The sequence below is a fragment of the Suricata suricatta genome, chromosome 4, assembly GCF_006229205.1.
Source record: "Suricata suricatta isolate VVHF042 chromosome 4, meerkat_22Aug2017_6uvM2_HiC, whole genome shotgun sequence".
Lineage (NCBI taxonomy): Eukaryota > Metazoa > Chordata > Mammalia > Carnivora > Herpestidae > Suricata > Suricata suricatta.
This window is the reverse complement of record NC_043703.1, coordinates 131112738-131126636: the sequence shown is the minus strand read 5'-3', so window position 1 is coordinate 131126636 and position 13899 is coordinate 131112738. Positions and strand designations below refer to the sequence as shown.

Here is a 13899-nt window from a genome sequence, read left to right as displayed (position 1 = left end):
CTGCCCTCCCGCCGGGCCCATCCAGCTAACCGCCTCTCTCTTTCCCTGGCCTCTCTCTTTCCCTGTAGGCGGCTTCGACGACTTCCAGGCCTGCTGCCCTGATCTGTGCTCCGAGTCCTCCGCCCCGGCCTTGTCGCCTGTTGGGGTCGAGAACAGCCGTTCTGACGCCAGGGCTCCCTTCTATGACCAGGTGAGTTGAGATCAGGGCTCCTTGCACTGCTCTCCCCTCTACCTACGCATTTGCAGGATAGGCAACCCTGGGGAAATCGGCTGCCACCTGTGGATGCAAGGAGTCTCTCCATGTCCACACTCGTGTGTGTGTGTGTGTGTGTGTGTGTGTGTGTGTGTGTGTGTCCGCAGCAAACGGGAACACATCTTTGCGTGTCTGGTGTGGGCTGCTCATGTGCACTTCTGTGAATCTGTGTGCCTGCAGCATATGTGGGGCCTTGACTGAGAGGTGTCTGTTTGTGAGTGTGTCCTTGTGTCCCCTTGTGTCCTCATATTCTTGAGTGTGATCCTGGTCAGGATAGTCTGAGGGCTTCTCTTGTCCCAGCCAGCCTGCCATGTCTCCCTCCCCTCACTGGTGCTCAGGCTCTCCAGGCCTGAGCTGAGAAGACCTCACCATCATCCCCATCCGCCTCCCCATGCAGGGCGGCCCTGTGGAGATCTTACCCTACCTGTTCCTGGGCAGCTGCAGCCACTCCTCTGACCTTCAGGGGCTGCAGGCCTGTGGCATCACCGCTGTCCTCAACGTCTCCGCCAGCTGCCCCAACCACTTTGAGGGCCTTTTCCGCTACAAGAGCATCCCAGTGGAGGACAACCAGATGGTGGAGATCAGTGTCTGGTTCCAGGAGGCCATAAGCTTCATCGGTAAGAGGGGGTCCTCAGCCCAGGGACCCGAAGGGGCATCTGTCACCTCCCCTGCCTGCCTTCTGGTCTGACCCCCCTCCCCTTCCCCATCTCCTTTGCAGACTCGGTGAAGCACAGTGGAGGCCGGGTGCTGGTGCACTGCCAGGCGGGCATCTCGCGCTCGGCCACCATCTGCCTGGCTTACCTGATCCAGAGCCACCGCGTGAGACTGGATGAGGCCTTCGACTTTGTTAAGCAACGCCGGGGGGTCATCTCCCCCAACTTCAGTTTTATGGGGCAGCTGCTACAGTTTGAGACTCAGGTGCTGTGTCACTGAGGCAGGGCCGTACCATGCTGGCTGCCCCAGGGCCACCGAGCTCCTCAGTTCAGGGAAAGCTGCCCCTTTCCTGGAATTTGAAAAGCCCCCAGGTGGCGTTGCTGGGGCCGTGGGAATGCTGGACTTTCTCACCTGGTGCTCTTCTGCTAGGCATGAGGGCTGGTCCTCATCCGGGAACCAGAAAGGAGGGCGTGTCTGCTTCCCCTCCCCGCTCTGTCTTCTGGCAGAAACTGACTGGACTCTACACCCATGGATTCTCATTGGTCCCACCATCGTGTTGAAGCCCTTGGCAGCCAGAGAGCTACAGGGGAACAAGCTGTGACAACCAGGAGCCCTGTCTGGGGGAGGGGGGTGGTCCACTACAGGCCCAGAGTCTGCGCCTTGAGCTCCTGGGGAGCTGGGCGTCAGGGAAGTGACGCGTCTGTGGCGTCCGGACCTCTGTGCTTACGTGTGCGCACGTGTGTCTGTGTGAGCGGTTGGCGCCTGTATTGGCCAGGCGCTGGAAAGTTATTTGTGTTCAGCTGACATTTAACACTCCCTCCCCCACTTCCTCCCAGCCCTGTGGGCGGGGGAGGGGGGGAGGGGGGGATTGGAAACTTAGCACTTTATATTTATACAGAAACTTGAGGCTATGTCAATAAAATATTGTTTTGTTTAAAAAACAACTGCTCAAGCATCTGGTCCCAAGTCCGCGCCTGGGAAAATGCTCGAACGCCGTTTCTTCATCAGACCTCACCTTTCCTTGTGCCTGCAGTATCCGAGAAGTGGAAGGAAGAAGGTGCTGGTGGGGCCTCACCCACAGGAGGAGCCCCCACCCCCAGCCTTGCCCTCCCCCACCCCCCTGGGGGGGATGTCCTGACCCAGGCCAGCTCCAGAGTTGAAGGAGGTGGTTTCTGGGAGACTGTTTCCAACCTTATTCCTGTTATTGGCTTTGGACCCTGTGGGGAAAAGGCTGTGTCCACAGCTCAGACCCCACTGCCTTTTTGGAATGCGGATGGATATATATGTGTGTGCCTGCAGATGAGGCTACTACCACGGGTGTGGGGGTCTGTTCTCGCCTCCCACACACCTGCTTGTCATGCATACTTGTGTGGGTGCCCACGTGTGTGGCTCTTCCCGTGGCTGCGTGTGCGCGTGTGCTAGGCCAGGCCGCCTTTCCTCCACAGTAGGGCAGCACAGCTTCTCACCTCTTTTCACACACCCAGGCCGGGCCCCCAGCCTCAGAGTGCCGGCTCACCTCGGCCCCTGTTCAGAGTTCCCTCTTGTCCCCAGAAGCCGTGTGGCCTGGTGTCTGGTGCGGAGAACATGTCACCAGGCCTGAGCTGAGTTGTTCTTTCCACCCACTCAAGTAGCATGTCTTGATCGAATATCGGTTACTTGCCTGGTACGAGACCGTGCGGTCTGGGGAGGGCAGAGTTGAGGGCCGGCCCAAGCCAGAGTGGAGGGGTGCTCGCTGAGGCGGCCGGAAACGCGTACTGTGGTTCGCCTGAGAGCAAGGGGTGCTGAGGCCCTTGAGGACAGCGCTCGGACAGCTCACCCTGTGTCATTCAGCCCACACTCTGACGCTACTGGCCACTGGGAGTGTCATCTAACTCTCTTTCCAAACTCAGATCAAATGTTCCCCTTGCCGAGTGCTGGCTCTTCCTCAGAAAGTCCTGAGCGGCAGACGGGGGACACCTGGGGGGTGTAGTTTGATGGTCAGGGAGCCAGCTCTGACCGCTGTATTTCAGCTCTCTTATCTGTAAAGTGGGGTTTTATTATTAGCCCCTGCCAGTTAGGGTGGTCTCTCCCTGCAGGCCAGTCAATCCATTTGAGGGGCTTAGTCCAGCATCTATGTATAGTAGGTGCTCAGGACATGTTAGCTGATGGTCCCTGAAGGTTTTCAGGTGTGAAGGTGTGTGTCTTCAAGAGGCTGGATGCTCATGAGGGCAGGGCCTGTGGTCTGCTCTGCCCTCTGTGCCCGGGGTCTGGCACAGGTGGGCACCTGTTCTGCAAGGCTGGGTGAAGGACAAACAGCCCTTCCCCAGAGCGTTGTTCCCTTGGCCACATGGGAGTGGGTGTGGCGCTCCCTGGTGAGAACGGGACAGAGCTGGGCTTATTATTGGGGCTTCCTAGCGCTCAGCTTGGGGTTGGTGGGGTGGGGGTGGGGGAGCATCTGGGGCCTGAGTCATTGGAGCCTTCCCACCACACAGTCACATCTCGTGAATAGCACGACTGGTGGCTGCCCACTCCAGCCTCACCACTGCCCCATCCGTTCCACCTACCCTCCCCGTCCAGCCTCCCTTACTGTGTTTAAGTTTGTTTTCTAAACAAACTGCATGTCTCTCTCTTTCCTTCCTTATTTTTTTAAATATATATTGTTTTATTTGAGAGAGAGAGAACATGAGCAGGGGAGATGGGCAGACAGAGGGAGATAAGGAGAGAGAGAGAAAAAGAGAGAGAGAGAGAGAGTCTTAAGCAGGCTTCTTGCTCAGTGTATAGCCTGATATGTGGGGGTCAGTCCCATAACCCTGAACATGACCTGAGCTGAAATCAAGAGTTGGATGCTTAACTGACAGAACCACCCAGGCAACCCTTCCTTCTTATTTATTTATTTATTTATTTATTTATTTATTTATTTATTTATTTAAAACTTTCAAATTGTGGTTAAAATATACGGGGGTGGGGTGTGTCTGCCTTGGCTCAGTTGGCTAAGCATCCAACTTCAGCTCAGGTCATGATCTCATGGCTTGTGGGTTCGAGCCCTGCATCAGACTCTGTACTGACCACTCAGATTCAGGAGCCTGCTTCGGATTCTGTGTCTCCCTCTCTCTCTGCCCCTCCCCTGTTTGTGTTCTCTCTTTCTCTCAAAAATAAGTAAAAAAAAAAAAAATCTAAAAATATATGGTAGTCCCTTCTTATCCGAGGTTTTGCTTCCTGTGGTTTTAGTTGCCCATGGTCAACTGCGATCTGGAAGCAGATAATCCTCCTTCTGATGTATCATCAGAAGGTCAATATCAGCCTAACACTGTGTCCTGTGCCTACATCATACATGTCACTTCATTTCATTACGCAGGCATATTATCTCCTATCATCACAAGAAGGGCAGTAAGATATTTTGAGAGAGAGACCATATTCACATAGCTTTAATTGCAGCATTTATAAGTTGTTGGGGTGACTGGGTGGCTCAGTCAGTTAGGTGTACAACTCTTGATTTTGTTGTGATCTCATGGTTCACGAGTTCAAGCCCCACGTCAGCTTTGAGTGCACAATGTGGAGCCTGCTTGGGATTCTCTCTCTGCCTCTCTCTGCTCTTTCTCTGCCCCCCCCTCCTCAAAAATAAGCTTATATAAAGAATTACAGCACTTATTAGTTGTTGTTAATCTCTTACTGTGCCTAGATTGTTTTCTTTCTTCCTTCCTTTCTCCCTCTCTCTTTCCTTCCTCTCTAGCTCCCCCTTCCATCCTTCCTTCCTCCCTTCCTCCCTTCCTTTGTAGGCTCCACATTCAGAATGGAGCCCAACACAGGGCCTCAACTCGACCCTGAGATCAAGACCCAAGCTGAGATCAAGAGTCTGACGCCTAACCAACTGAGCCACCCAGGCGCCCCTACTATGCCTAACCTGGAACTTAAATGTTATCATAGGTACGTTTGTATAGGAAAAAATACTATATATAGGGTTTGGTATTACCCACAGTTTCAGGCACCCACTGGGGGTCTTGGAATGTATCCCACAGATACAGTATACATTTATGTATAACATAAAATGTATCATCTTTACTATTTTTAAGTATATGTAATGTTAAGCATATTCAAGTTCTCCAGAACTTTCACATCTTGCAAAGCTGAAACTCTGTACCCATTAAACAGCAAATCCCCATTTCTCTTTTCCCCCAGGCCCTGGCAACCACCATTCTACTTTCTGTCTCTGAATCTGACTATCTACCTCATTTAAGCGCAACCACACCATATTTGCCCTCTGGTGAATGGCTTATTTTGCTTAGCGTAATGACCTCAAGTCACACGGAATCTCTTCACTAAGAATCTCTACCCAAGCAGGGTGATTATTATTACGATTATTTTACAAAGCGTGGAGGTGGCCAGCTGCAAGCATTGTTACATACATTAATACACACCGGAGCACCGGGGGCCGCTGTCTGTTCTCCCTGTGATTCTGACTCCTCTATCTTTTGAGAAATGCTGGATTCCAGGCATGGCAGGATGCTGAGAGGCATTTGTGGACAGTAGCTGGTGACCTTGCCTCGTCTCTGTTGCTCATCTTCATTGGACATTGGCTGGGGGAACCCCCTAAATCCCTCACTTCCAGGACTTAAATCCAGGTGGGCCCCTTTGTGACCAAGATCTGAGAATGGGCTTCTCTAGCAGCCAAGGAGAAGAGAAGAGGAGGAATGTGGGTGAGGAGCTTTAGTTTCTGAATCTGTGAAATGGGGATAAATGCCAATTTTGCAAGGCACCTGGGGGGATGACGGGGTAGTGTCCATGCCAAGGTGGAGGTATGCAACTGATCCCCTTTCCACATGGCAGGCTTCTCTGGGGTGCTGGTTATGTTAGGCGTTCAGTGTGTAAAATTTTCCTGATTCCTGCATTTTCCTGTATGTATACTAAAAATAAAAGCTTATAAAAAGTAGTGACCTTGCCCTCCTTCTACAGATAGACTGGGGGTGCCTCAGAGTCTCAGGCAGCCTTTCCCATGTCTGCGCACAGGGCGGGGGTGGGAAAGGGGTCTCTACATATTGGAGGCTGAGATCCACGCCAGAGAACCCGCCTCAGTACCCTTCTGTGATGTTTCTCTGCCCCCTGGTGGTAGGAGGGGACCTCAGAAGAGGCACACTCCCAAGTGGTGCCCTCCTTCCCTGCAGGGCGCTTTGTGCCTGAACTCTTACTTTCTTGCCCACTTCAGTCAGGCTAGGAAGGATTGACTAGGGTCCAGAAGGCTCCACCCGGGCTGAGGGTGGGGAAAACAGGAGTGGGTAGGGCCGGGGGTGGGGAAGACACGTAGGAGTGGGTCGGGCGGCAGGTGGAGTTGGTTGGGGCGGGGCTGCAGGTGGGGCCGGAGAAGCTGCTATTTAAGGGTGGGAGTGTGGGCGGTTGGCTTGTGGTTGGCTTGTGCTTGTCCGGGATTCGTGCTCCCTCTTGCCGCGGGACCCACGGGGGCCACTGTAGACAGCATGACTATGGGAGGCCTCTGGCCTTGGGTGCTGGGTCTGCTCTCTTTGCCAGGTAAGTGGGCTGCCAGCCTGCAGAGTAGAGGTGAGAAGGGTGTGGCTGGAGCCTGCAGGGATCTGAAATTGATCTGAGTGGCTCAGAAAATGGGCTTTCCAGGGATGTTCCCAGAATTCAGCTCCAATGGGTGCCAAGGGGAGGCATCGTGAAGACCCTGAAAGCAGAGGGGCTGCCTGGCAGGAAGTCGCAGGTGTGGCCCCCAGACATCCTTGTTTTGCTGGTCATGCCAGGCTTACCCAGTCTGAGTCCAGTGTCCAGAGGCCTGGGCTGAGCAGGGAGGCATGGGGTAGGGTCCAGGCTAGCCTGGATCACCTTCGGTGTTAGAGCCTGAGGTCCTCCTGCCTCTCTCTTTTGCTTCCTCCCCTATCTCATATACACAGCTATTAAGAGCCTGCGCTGCCTTTTAGAACCCAGTGTTGGTTCCCTTAAAGGAGTGCCTTCCTCAAAGTTGTCTAGGCCTTGCCACCAGCTTGGACGAGGGGAGGCCAGGCAGTCTCCCAGGACTACTTTCTGGGGGCCTGCCTTGGTGAAGGGCCTGGCTGTCATGTTCTGATACCAGCCCACCCCACTCCCCATGCCCTGTTGTCGTCTCTCACCAATGAGGGCACTTTGGGTATCATGGGTATGTGCCCATCTGGGCCAGCCTTGATCCTAGGAGCGCCCTCAGCCTCCAGCTGCTCAGAAGCCTGTGAAAGCAGCTTCTCCGAGGGTCTCAACCCCGAGGGAACCCAGACGGCCTCGGACAAGGACATCCCTGCGATTAACCAAGGTGAGGGTGCTGTGTCTTCTTGGGGGGGGAGGGGCTACGAAGTTGTCCGTGTCATGTGGTGAAAACCATGCAGGACCCGAAGAGGAGCAGAACGAGCTGGAAGTGGGCCAGCTTACGAGGCTCTGGTGAGTAGCAGTTCTCGGTCTATGGGCAACTTTTGAAAAGTCTACATTTCTGTGTCTTTTCTGCTAGATTGTTTTATAAGAAGGGAGAAAAGCATAGGTTTTTAAAAATGGCCTGATAAAAAGCACGGGTCTTTGGACGCTCCAGCTGGTGTTAAACTAAGTCATTAGCGGGTGTTTGGAAAGATGTCAGCCACCTGGTGCAGGATAGTCTGCAGGTGTGAGGGTGTGAGCTGGGCACAAACACAGAGGTGTGAGGCCCATGGCCTCCCTGCCTGGGGATCTCCTCTGAAGAAACAGAACATATAGGGGTGCCTGGGTGGCTCAGTGGGTTAAAGTCCACCTTCTGCTCCGGTCATGATCTCACAGCTTGCGAGTTCAAGCCCCATGTCGGGCTCTGGCTGCCAGCTCAGAGCCTGGAGCCTGCTTCGGATTCTGTGTCCCCCTTCCTCCCTGACCCTCCCCTGCTTGTAGTGTGTGTGTGTGTGTGTGTGTGTGTGTGTGTGTGTGTGTGTGTCAAAAATAAATGAACATATAGATAACCTGGAATGAAGCTGCTAGGAAAAAACAAACTGGAGTTTAGATGTTGGAGAAGGGAGGGGGACAGAGGGATCTTCTGGAGGGAGGGGAATCCCTCCAATGTGGTGGCCACCGAATAGTAGCCCCTCCTCTTTCTCTTTGAGCCACTCAGGGCCCCAGCACTGCAGAGCGTGAGCAGGGCCGTATGCCACTTCTTGGTAACTGGAACTGGTCTGGAGGTAGCCAGAACCAATCTGAGGCTTTCCTGGCATTGATTTTCAGCTGCCATGGATACTCTCAGCTAGGGCTGCTGGAGCCCAAAGGCTATCCGAGAGGCCCTTTTCCGGGAAGCACACCCCATCCCCAGCTGCTGGGAATGTTGGCCGCTAAGGCCTCGCAGCTGAAGGCCCTCTACCAGGAATGCCTGGGAAGCTACCCCCTACCCTGCACAAGGTAGCCAACCCACTGTGACTCCTATGGGCCATGGGCCAGCCCCCTGCCTCAAAGTGGATCAAGTTTGTGGTGCCATTGGGGGTCCAGAGCTCCTGTGGGGTTAGACTGAGGCTGCATCCTGGCAGAGTCGGGGCCTCCCCCAGCACCCCTCAATAAATCACTTGCAAGTGCCTCCCCAGCTCAGGCTCTGCTTCTAGAAATCCCAACCTAAGGTACCTCCAGGGTGCCAGGCCTTCCTCTGAGACTCCTCGGGGGCTGATCTGTTAGTCAGGAGGCTGTGGAGAAGGCCTCTGTGGCAGAAGCGGAGGCTGGAGACAGAAGCAGAGACCTTGTCACTGCAAGGGTCCTGAATATCCCACCAATGGGTGGGGATTAGAGGGGAGCTGAGGGGGGCCACGAGAGTCCAGGGCATGTTGCTAGAGTACAGCCTGTGCTGCAGAGGGAGATGGAGACAGCTGGAGGGAAAAGCCTGCTCCTAATTAGCAAGGCGCGAACACAGAGGGAGGAGTTGGGACCAGATAGTGTGGGTTGTAGGAGCGCTGGGCTGTGTTTGAGCAAGGGAGAAGTGTGACTGGTTGAGAAGCATTACACATGTTTGTAGATGGGAGACTCAGAGGGGCTGTGTGACTTGCCTGAGGCCACACAGCCTCGGGGCCCAGAGCTTCAGAGTTGGGAAGGACAGATCTTGGGGTTGCTTCTGGGCCTGTCCCTAGAGTCTGGATTATGGGGGGCATAGGCTCACACTCATCCTTTCCTTCCTTCCCAGGGCTCATCCCAGAGGAAACCCCAGAGAGCAGCTTCCTCCTCGAGGGGGACATCCTCCGGCCAGTGAGTGTGGGCACGCATGCACATCAGGGCAAATAACTTCACAGATGTTGTTAGTAGAAGCCTGTAAGCTCCGCCTCCGGTGTCATGGGGGTGTGACATGTGAGGGACCCATCTCTGTTGCTTGTAGCTTGATAGATGATCCCCACCCCCCCCTTGCTAAAGTCACAGCGAATGTTCAACAATTAGCCAGACTGAAGGAGAGGGAGGGAGGGTAGCCTCTGCAGTGGTAACAGCTATCAGTCTGGGAGGGCTTCCTGAAGGAGGGCGTTTGAGCCCGGCTTGGTACCATGCCCGGGGGAGGTGCTCAGAAAGTACTGGAATGAAGGAAGAGAAGAACACCAGATTGGCTGGTTGGGCTGTGGGACGCTGGTGGTGGTGAACACCGAAGTGGTGGCCATGACTTGGGGAGGTAATGCAGGGATGCCTGAGGGGCGGAGTCAGAAGGGGAGACGGCTGGGTGGGACTTGGGGTGACCTAGGCAGGGAGGTGAGAATGCACAGTATTCAGGAGAACCAGGCCACGTTATAGGAGACTGGGTGGCAGAGGTATCCTGACCAGAATTGTGACCTGGTGACAGCAAGACTGTTCTGCTGTTGGGTGGCTGCCCATGGGTGGTACAGCATGAGGCTGGGCTGAAGAGCCAAAGGCTGGGGCTGGGCAGGAGCCTTGTGTGTGGGGCAAGGTCCCTGTTCCTGGTTATTCAGCGAGGACAGGGGTAAGAGCGGAATCCAGGGAAACCTTTGGTAGCTGGTGGGCGCAGGACCTTCCAAGAAGCCTACCGCTCAAAGGGTTTTGGTTGGTGGAAGAGAGGAAACAGGAGTTGCTGAGGCCAGGGGTGTTGCCTCATCACCAGCCCTAGAAGGACCCTTCCTCACTTTCCATGGAAATTCGGGGATATTCAGCTGACTGCTGCACCTTGGGAGGGTGGGGCTGCTGGTGGAGCTCAGAGCTTTTCTGAACTAGGCCACCCTGGGACTCCTAGTCAGCCTCATTAGGAACAAGGACTTTTGTTTTTATGTTGGACAGAATTGATTACAAGTTCTGTTCTGTAGAACAAAGGATGGTGGTGGTCATCACGGCTCCCATAGCAGGTCCCCACATTTCCTAGCCCTCTGTCCTGTTTCTAGTGTCCTCCACCCTCCTCTTGAACCTGTGTCTTGCTTCTCACGTCTTTAGGGCTCTTATGGCCCGAGATTTGGTACCACTGGGGGGCAAGAAGCTAGGCTGACCTGTGTCCCCAGGGGCTCCTGAAATGCCTTCTCTCTTCAGAGTCCCTTCCGGCTATTCTCAGCTACCAGCAACAAGTGGCCTAAGAATGGGGAGGTTGTGGAGGTCCCCTTCCTGCTCTCCAGCAAATACGGTAAGTGAACATGTGCTTCATGTGCTCCCAGTCCTGGGAGCCGTGGGCCTCCCTCTGGCCCCAGGCCCTTCCTCCCCATGCAGCCTGGGCTCCTGAGTTTCTTCCCTTTGCCTCTACTCACGGACACGACCAAAGAGCCCTTTCACAAGAAGTCTTTTATTCCTGAGGGCCTCCTGAGCTGGGAGGGACTATCTGACCCATTTCAAGACCAGTCCAGAGGACTGTGACCCAAGGTCACAGAGCTGGGGCCTGAGACCCAGCTTCCTCTACCTCCCCTTTCCCCAAGCCTCAAGCTCCTTTTTTTTTTTTTTCTTAATTTTTATTTTTGAGAAAATAGTGTGAGCAGGGGGAAGGGCAGAGAGAGAGACACACAGAATCCAAAGCAGGCTCCAGGCTCTGAGCTGTCAGCACAGATCCTCACACAGGGCTCGAATTCACATACTGTGAGATCATGACCTGAGCTGAAGTCGGATGCTTAACCAACTGAGCCACCTAGGCGCCCCTATCCTTTTTTGACATTCCATTTTGGAAGAGTGATTTGAAGCTCTGTGCTCACCCTGCATGTGGACTCCCAATGGGTCACAAGGGCTCTGGGGTCTTGGTGGGAGGTTCAGCCAGGGTGTTGCCTCCCCAGATAAACCCAGCCGTGACATCATCCTGAAGGCATTTGACGAGTTTGAACGCTTCACATGCATCAGGTTTGTTGCCTACCAGGGCCAGAGAGACTTCATTTCCATCGTCCCCATGTCTGGGTGAGTACTCCTGGGGCCGTGTGGGTCCACGCGTAAGCATGCATGTGCAGGGTGAGTTCTTCAGCTTCTGCCTTCAGCCTGGCTTTAACTAAGCCATGGTCTAAAACCTATTTCAGCGCTGGTCTTCCAAGATCCAAAGCTCCCCCCATACCCACTGAGTGGTTTGCCCTATGGGAGCTAGATCTACAAATACCCAGGGCAGAAGGTGGAAAAGGAGGGGAATTAGGTGCTTGGCCCTCCTTAAGAAACCCTCCTCTGGGGAGACTTCAGTCTGGATAATGGGGACACCTTTCATGGGACACACCTGGCTTTGGATCGGAGTTCCAGAGTGTAGGAGCCCTCTAACACTGGGCAAGAGCTTATCTTCGAGGCTCTCCTGCCTTCTCTGTGAAAGTGGGGATAATGGCAGTACCCATTACCTAGCTTGTCAGAGACCTAAGATCATGTGTGAAAACTGTGACTTGGGAACCCCCCACATTGGATGCTCACCCAATGAACTGCTTCTGGTATCGGTGCTCCTATCCACTTCTACATCTTCCTTGTACCCCAGGCTGGTGATGAGTTCCAGTGTACCCATTTCACAGATGCCCAAGCAGTGAAGGGACTTGGGAACTGCAAACCTGGGACTAGAATCTAGGATGGAGACTACCTGTTGGTGCTCATTCATCTCAGGACTTGGGAGGAGGGGGAAGGGGCCTGCTCTAGATCTCTGGGCTGGTGCTGTACCCCATATTCTCTCCTGGTCCTGCAGGTGTTTCTCCAGCGTGGGACGCAGTGGAGGGATGCAGGTGGTATCGTTGGCCCCTACCTGTCTGCAGAAGGGCCCAGGCATTGTCCTGCATGAGCTCATGCATGTCCTGGGCTTCTGGCATGAGCACTCACGGGCTGATCGGGACCACTATATCCGTATCAACTGGAACGAGATCCTCCCAGGTAAGTCAAATCGTGCACGGCCCACGTTGGACCCGGGGGTCTTGGGGGGAGAGGGCCGCAGGCATTGGCCCGGGGCCTGAAGAGCTGCCTGCCACTTTAGAAAAGATTCTTCGTCTTCCTACCATCTGCTTATCCACAATGGGGAAGATGGGGCTCCTGCTTCTCTGAGACCTGGAGGTGGTCCAGATACTGCTGCTCTGGGCCTGAAGCCTTCCATCTGCCCACACACAGTCATGGCCGAGATAGGGCATTGCTGTTTGCTTTGTGTCTCCTTTTTTCTCTCGTGAATACAGCCAGGTACCTGGGGAGGGAGTTGATGGTATCCTTTGAGCCTTGTTCATGGTGTATGCAACAAGCAGTCCCCATGCTGCCATGTGAGCAGGGGCAGGCCTTGTGTGCCAGCTGCAGGGGCTGAGCCAAGACCGAAGGCCTTAGAGTAGCGGACTGTGTGTGCTAAGTGCCAGATGCAGGAGGCTGAGGACAGCACTGCAGGGGCTTGGTCCTTGTGAGATCGACACTAATGGGCCTGTGGGACAGAGGAAGCACAGGAGGGCCATGTCCTAACGGGTGGCAGGGGCAAAGCCAAGGCTGGTCTGGGAGTGGGCCGCCATGTTGGATGCTGGTAAGCAGGATCTGTGTGCTGGCCGTGGTGATGAGCGCTGGGCATCTGACCCCCGTGAGGGTGAGATCCCACCCTTGTGGGGGGACAGCCTGATTCAGGAGGTTAGAAGCGCAGAGAGACAATCCCTTCATGAAAGAAGGAAGCAGAGGAGATTACATGATCAGGGGTTTGGTCTGGAGGAATGGATGTAGAAGGGGAAGGATTAGAAGGCAGTTTGCATGAGCAGTTTTGCTGCTGTTGTGGGGGTAACCAGGTGAAGTGGGTGGGGTGGGGTGCTGCTCAAAGATCAGTATGCGTGGAGCCCCAGAGAAAGGGTACTCTGGGGGAGACTTGGGTAGTACCTGATAATGAGAGGAGGGATGGAGCTTGAGATCAGAGCTTTGCCTAAGGAAGGGGGTGATGATAGTGACTATACCCCGAAAATAGAGACTATAATCCTTCCAAGGGCTCATGGAATACTTGTGAAAACTTCCTATATGATAGAAAAACATCAAATTTGAAAAAGTTAATTCAAATGTTTTGATGGTGATGTAAATGCAAAGTAGAAAATAACAAATCACAACTGAAAAGTTCTTGTACTTGGAGATTCAAGTCTAAAAAACAATAATCCTTTTAGTTCCAAGGGTAAATTTCAGGAATTCTTTAAAGAAAAAAACCCACAACACATTAGAACCAATCATTCACAGCTAAAATAATGTTCAGGGAAAATGTGTAGACTTAAATACTTATCAATAAAAATAGAAAAAAAATGAAGCTTTCAATCCAAGTTAAAAAAAAAAAAAAGAGCAGGAGGGAATGAAGTGTAAGACAGAAGTTAATGAGTTAGAAAACCTGGCACTCATAAACTCAACAGTGGTTTTCTTTTTTTTATTTTTTTATTTTTTAAATAGTTTATTGTCAAATTGGTTTATATACAACACCCAGTGCTCTTCCCCATAAGTGAACAGTGGTTTTATTAACCATAAAATGGGTTAAAACACCAGGTACTCTAGTGGGGGGAAAATTATTTAAGAATGCAGAGAAATGAGAGGTGCCTGGGTGGCTCAGTCAGTTGAGTATTCGACTCCTAATTTCAGCTCTGGTCATGATCTAGGGTCCTTAGGATGGTGCCCTACCTAGGACTTTGTGCTGA

The 13899-nt window shown here is 53.3% G+C and overlaps 2 protein-coding genes across 2 annotated transcripts in view; both read left to right on the top strand.

The window, feature by feature from the left end:
* Positions 1–1692, top strand: part of DUSP2 (dual specificity phosphatase 2) — a 2032-nt gene extending 340 nt beyond the window's left edge. Inside the window, exons 2-4 of the mRNA XM_029938544.1 lie at positions 6–190; positions 651–870; positions 972–1692. Of these exons, the coding sequence (XP_029794404.1) occupies positions 6–190; positions 651–870; positions 972–1186 (620 nt within the window). The 3' untranslated portion in view covers positions 1187–1692. The remainder of the gene's footprint in view (positions 1–5; positions 191–650; positions 871–971) is intronic.
* A 4662-nt stretch (positions 1693–6354) lies between these two features.
* Positions 6355–13899, top strand: part of ASTL (astacin like metalloendopeptidase) — a 14708-nt gene continuing 7163 nt past the window's right edge. The window contains exons 1-6 of the mRNA XM_029938542.1: positions 6355–6406; positions 7053–7178; positions 9039–9100; positions 10370–10460; positions 11095–11212; positions 11964–12145. Of these exons, the coding sequence (XP_029794402.1) occupies positions 6355–6406; positions 7053–7178; positions 9039–9100; positions 10370–10460; positions 11095–11212; positions 11964–12145 (631 nt within the window). The remainder of the gene's footprint in view (positions 6407–7052; positions 7179–9038; positions 9101–10369; positions 10461–11094; positions 11213–11963; positions 12146–13899) is intronic.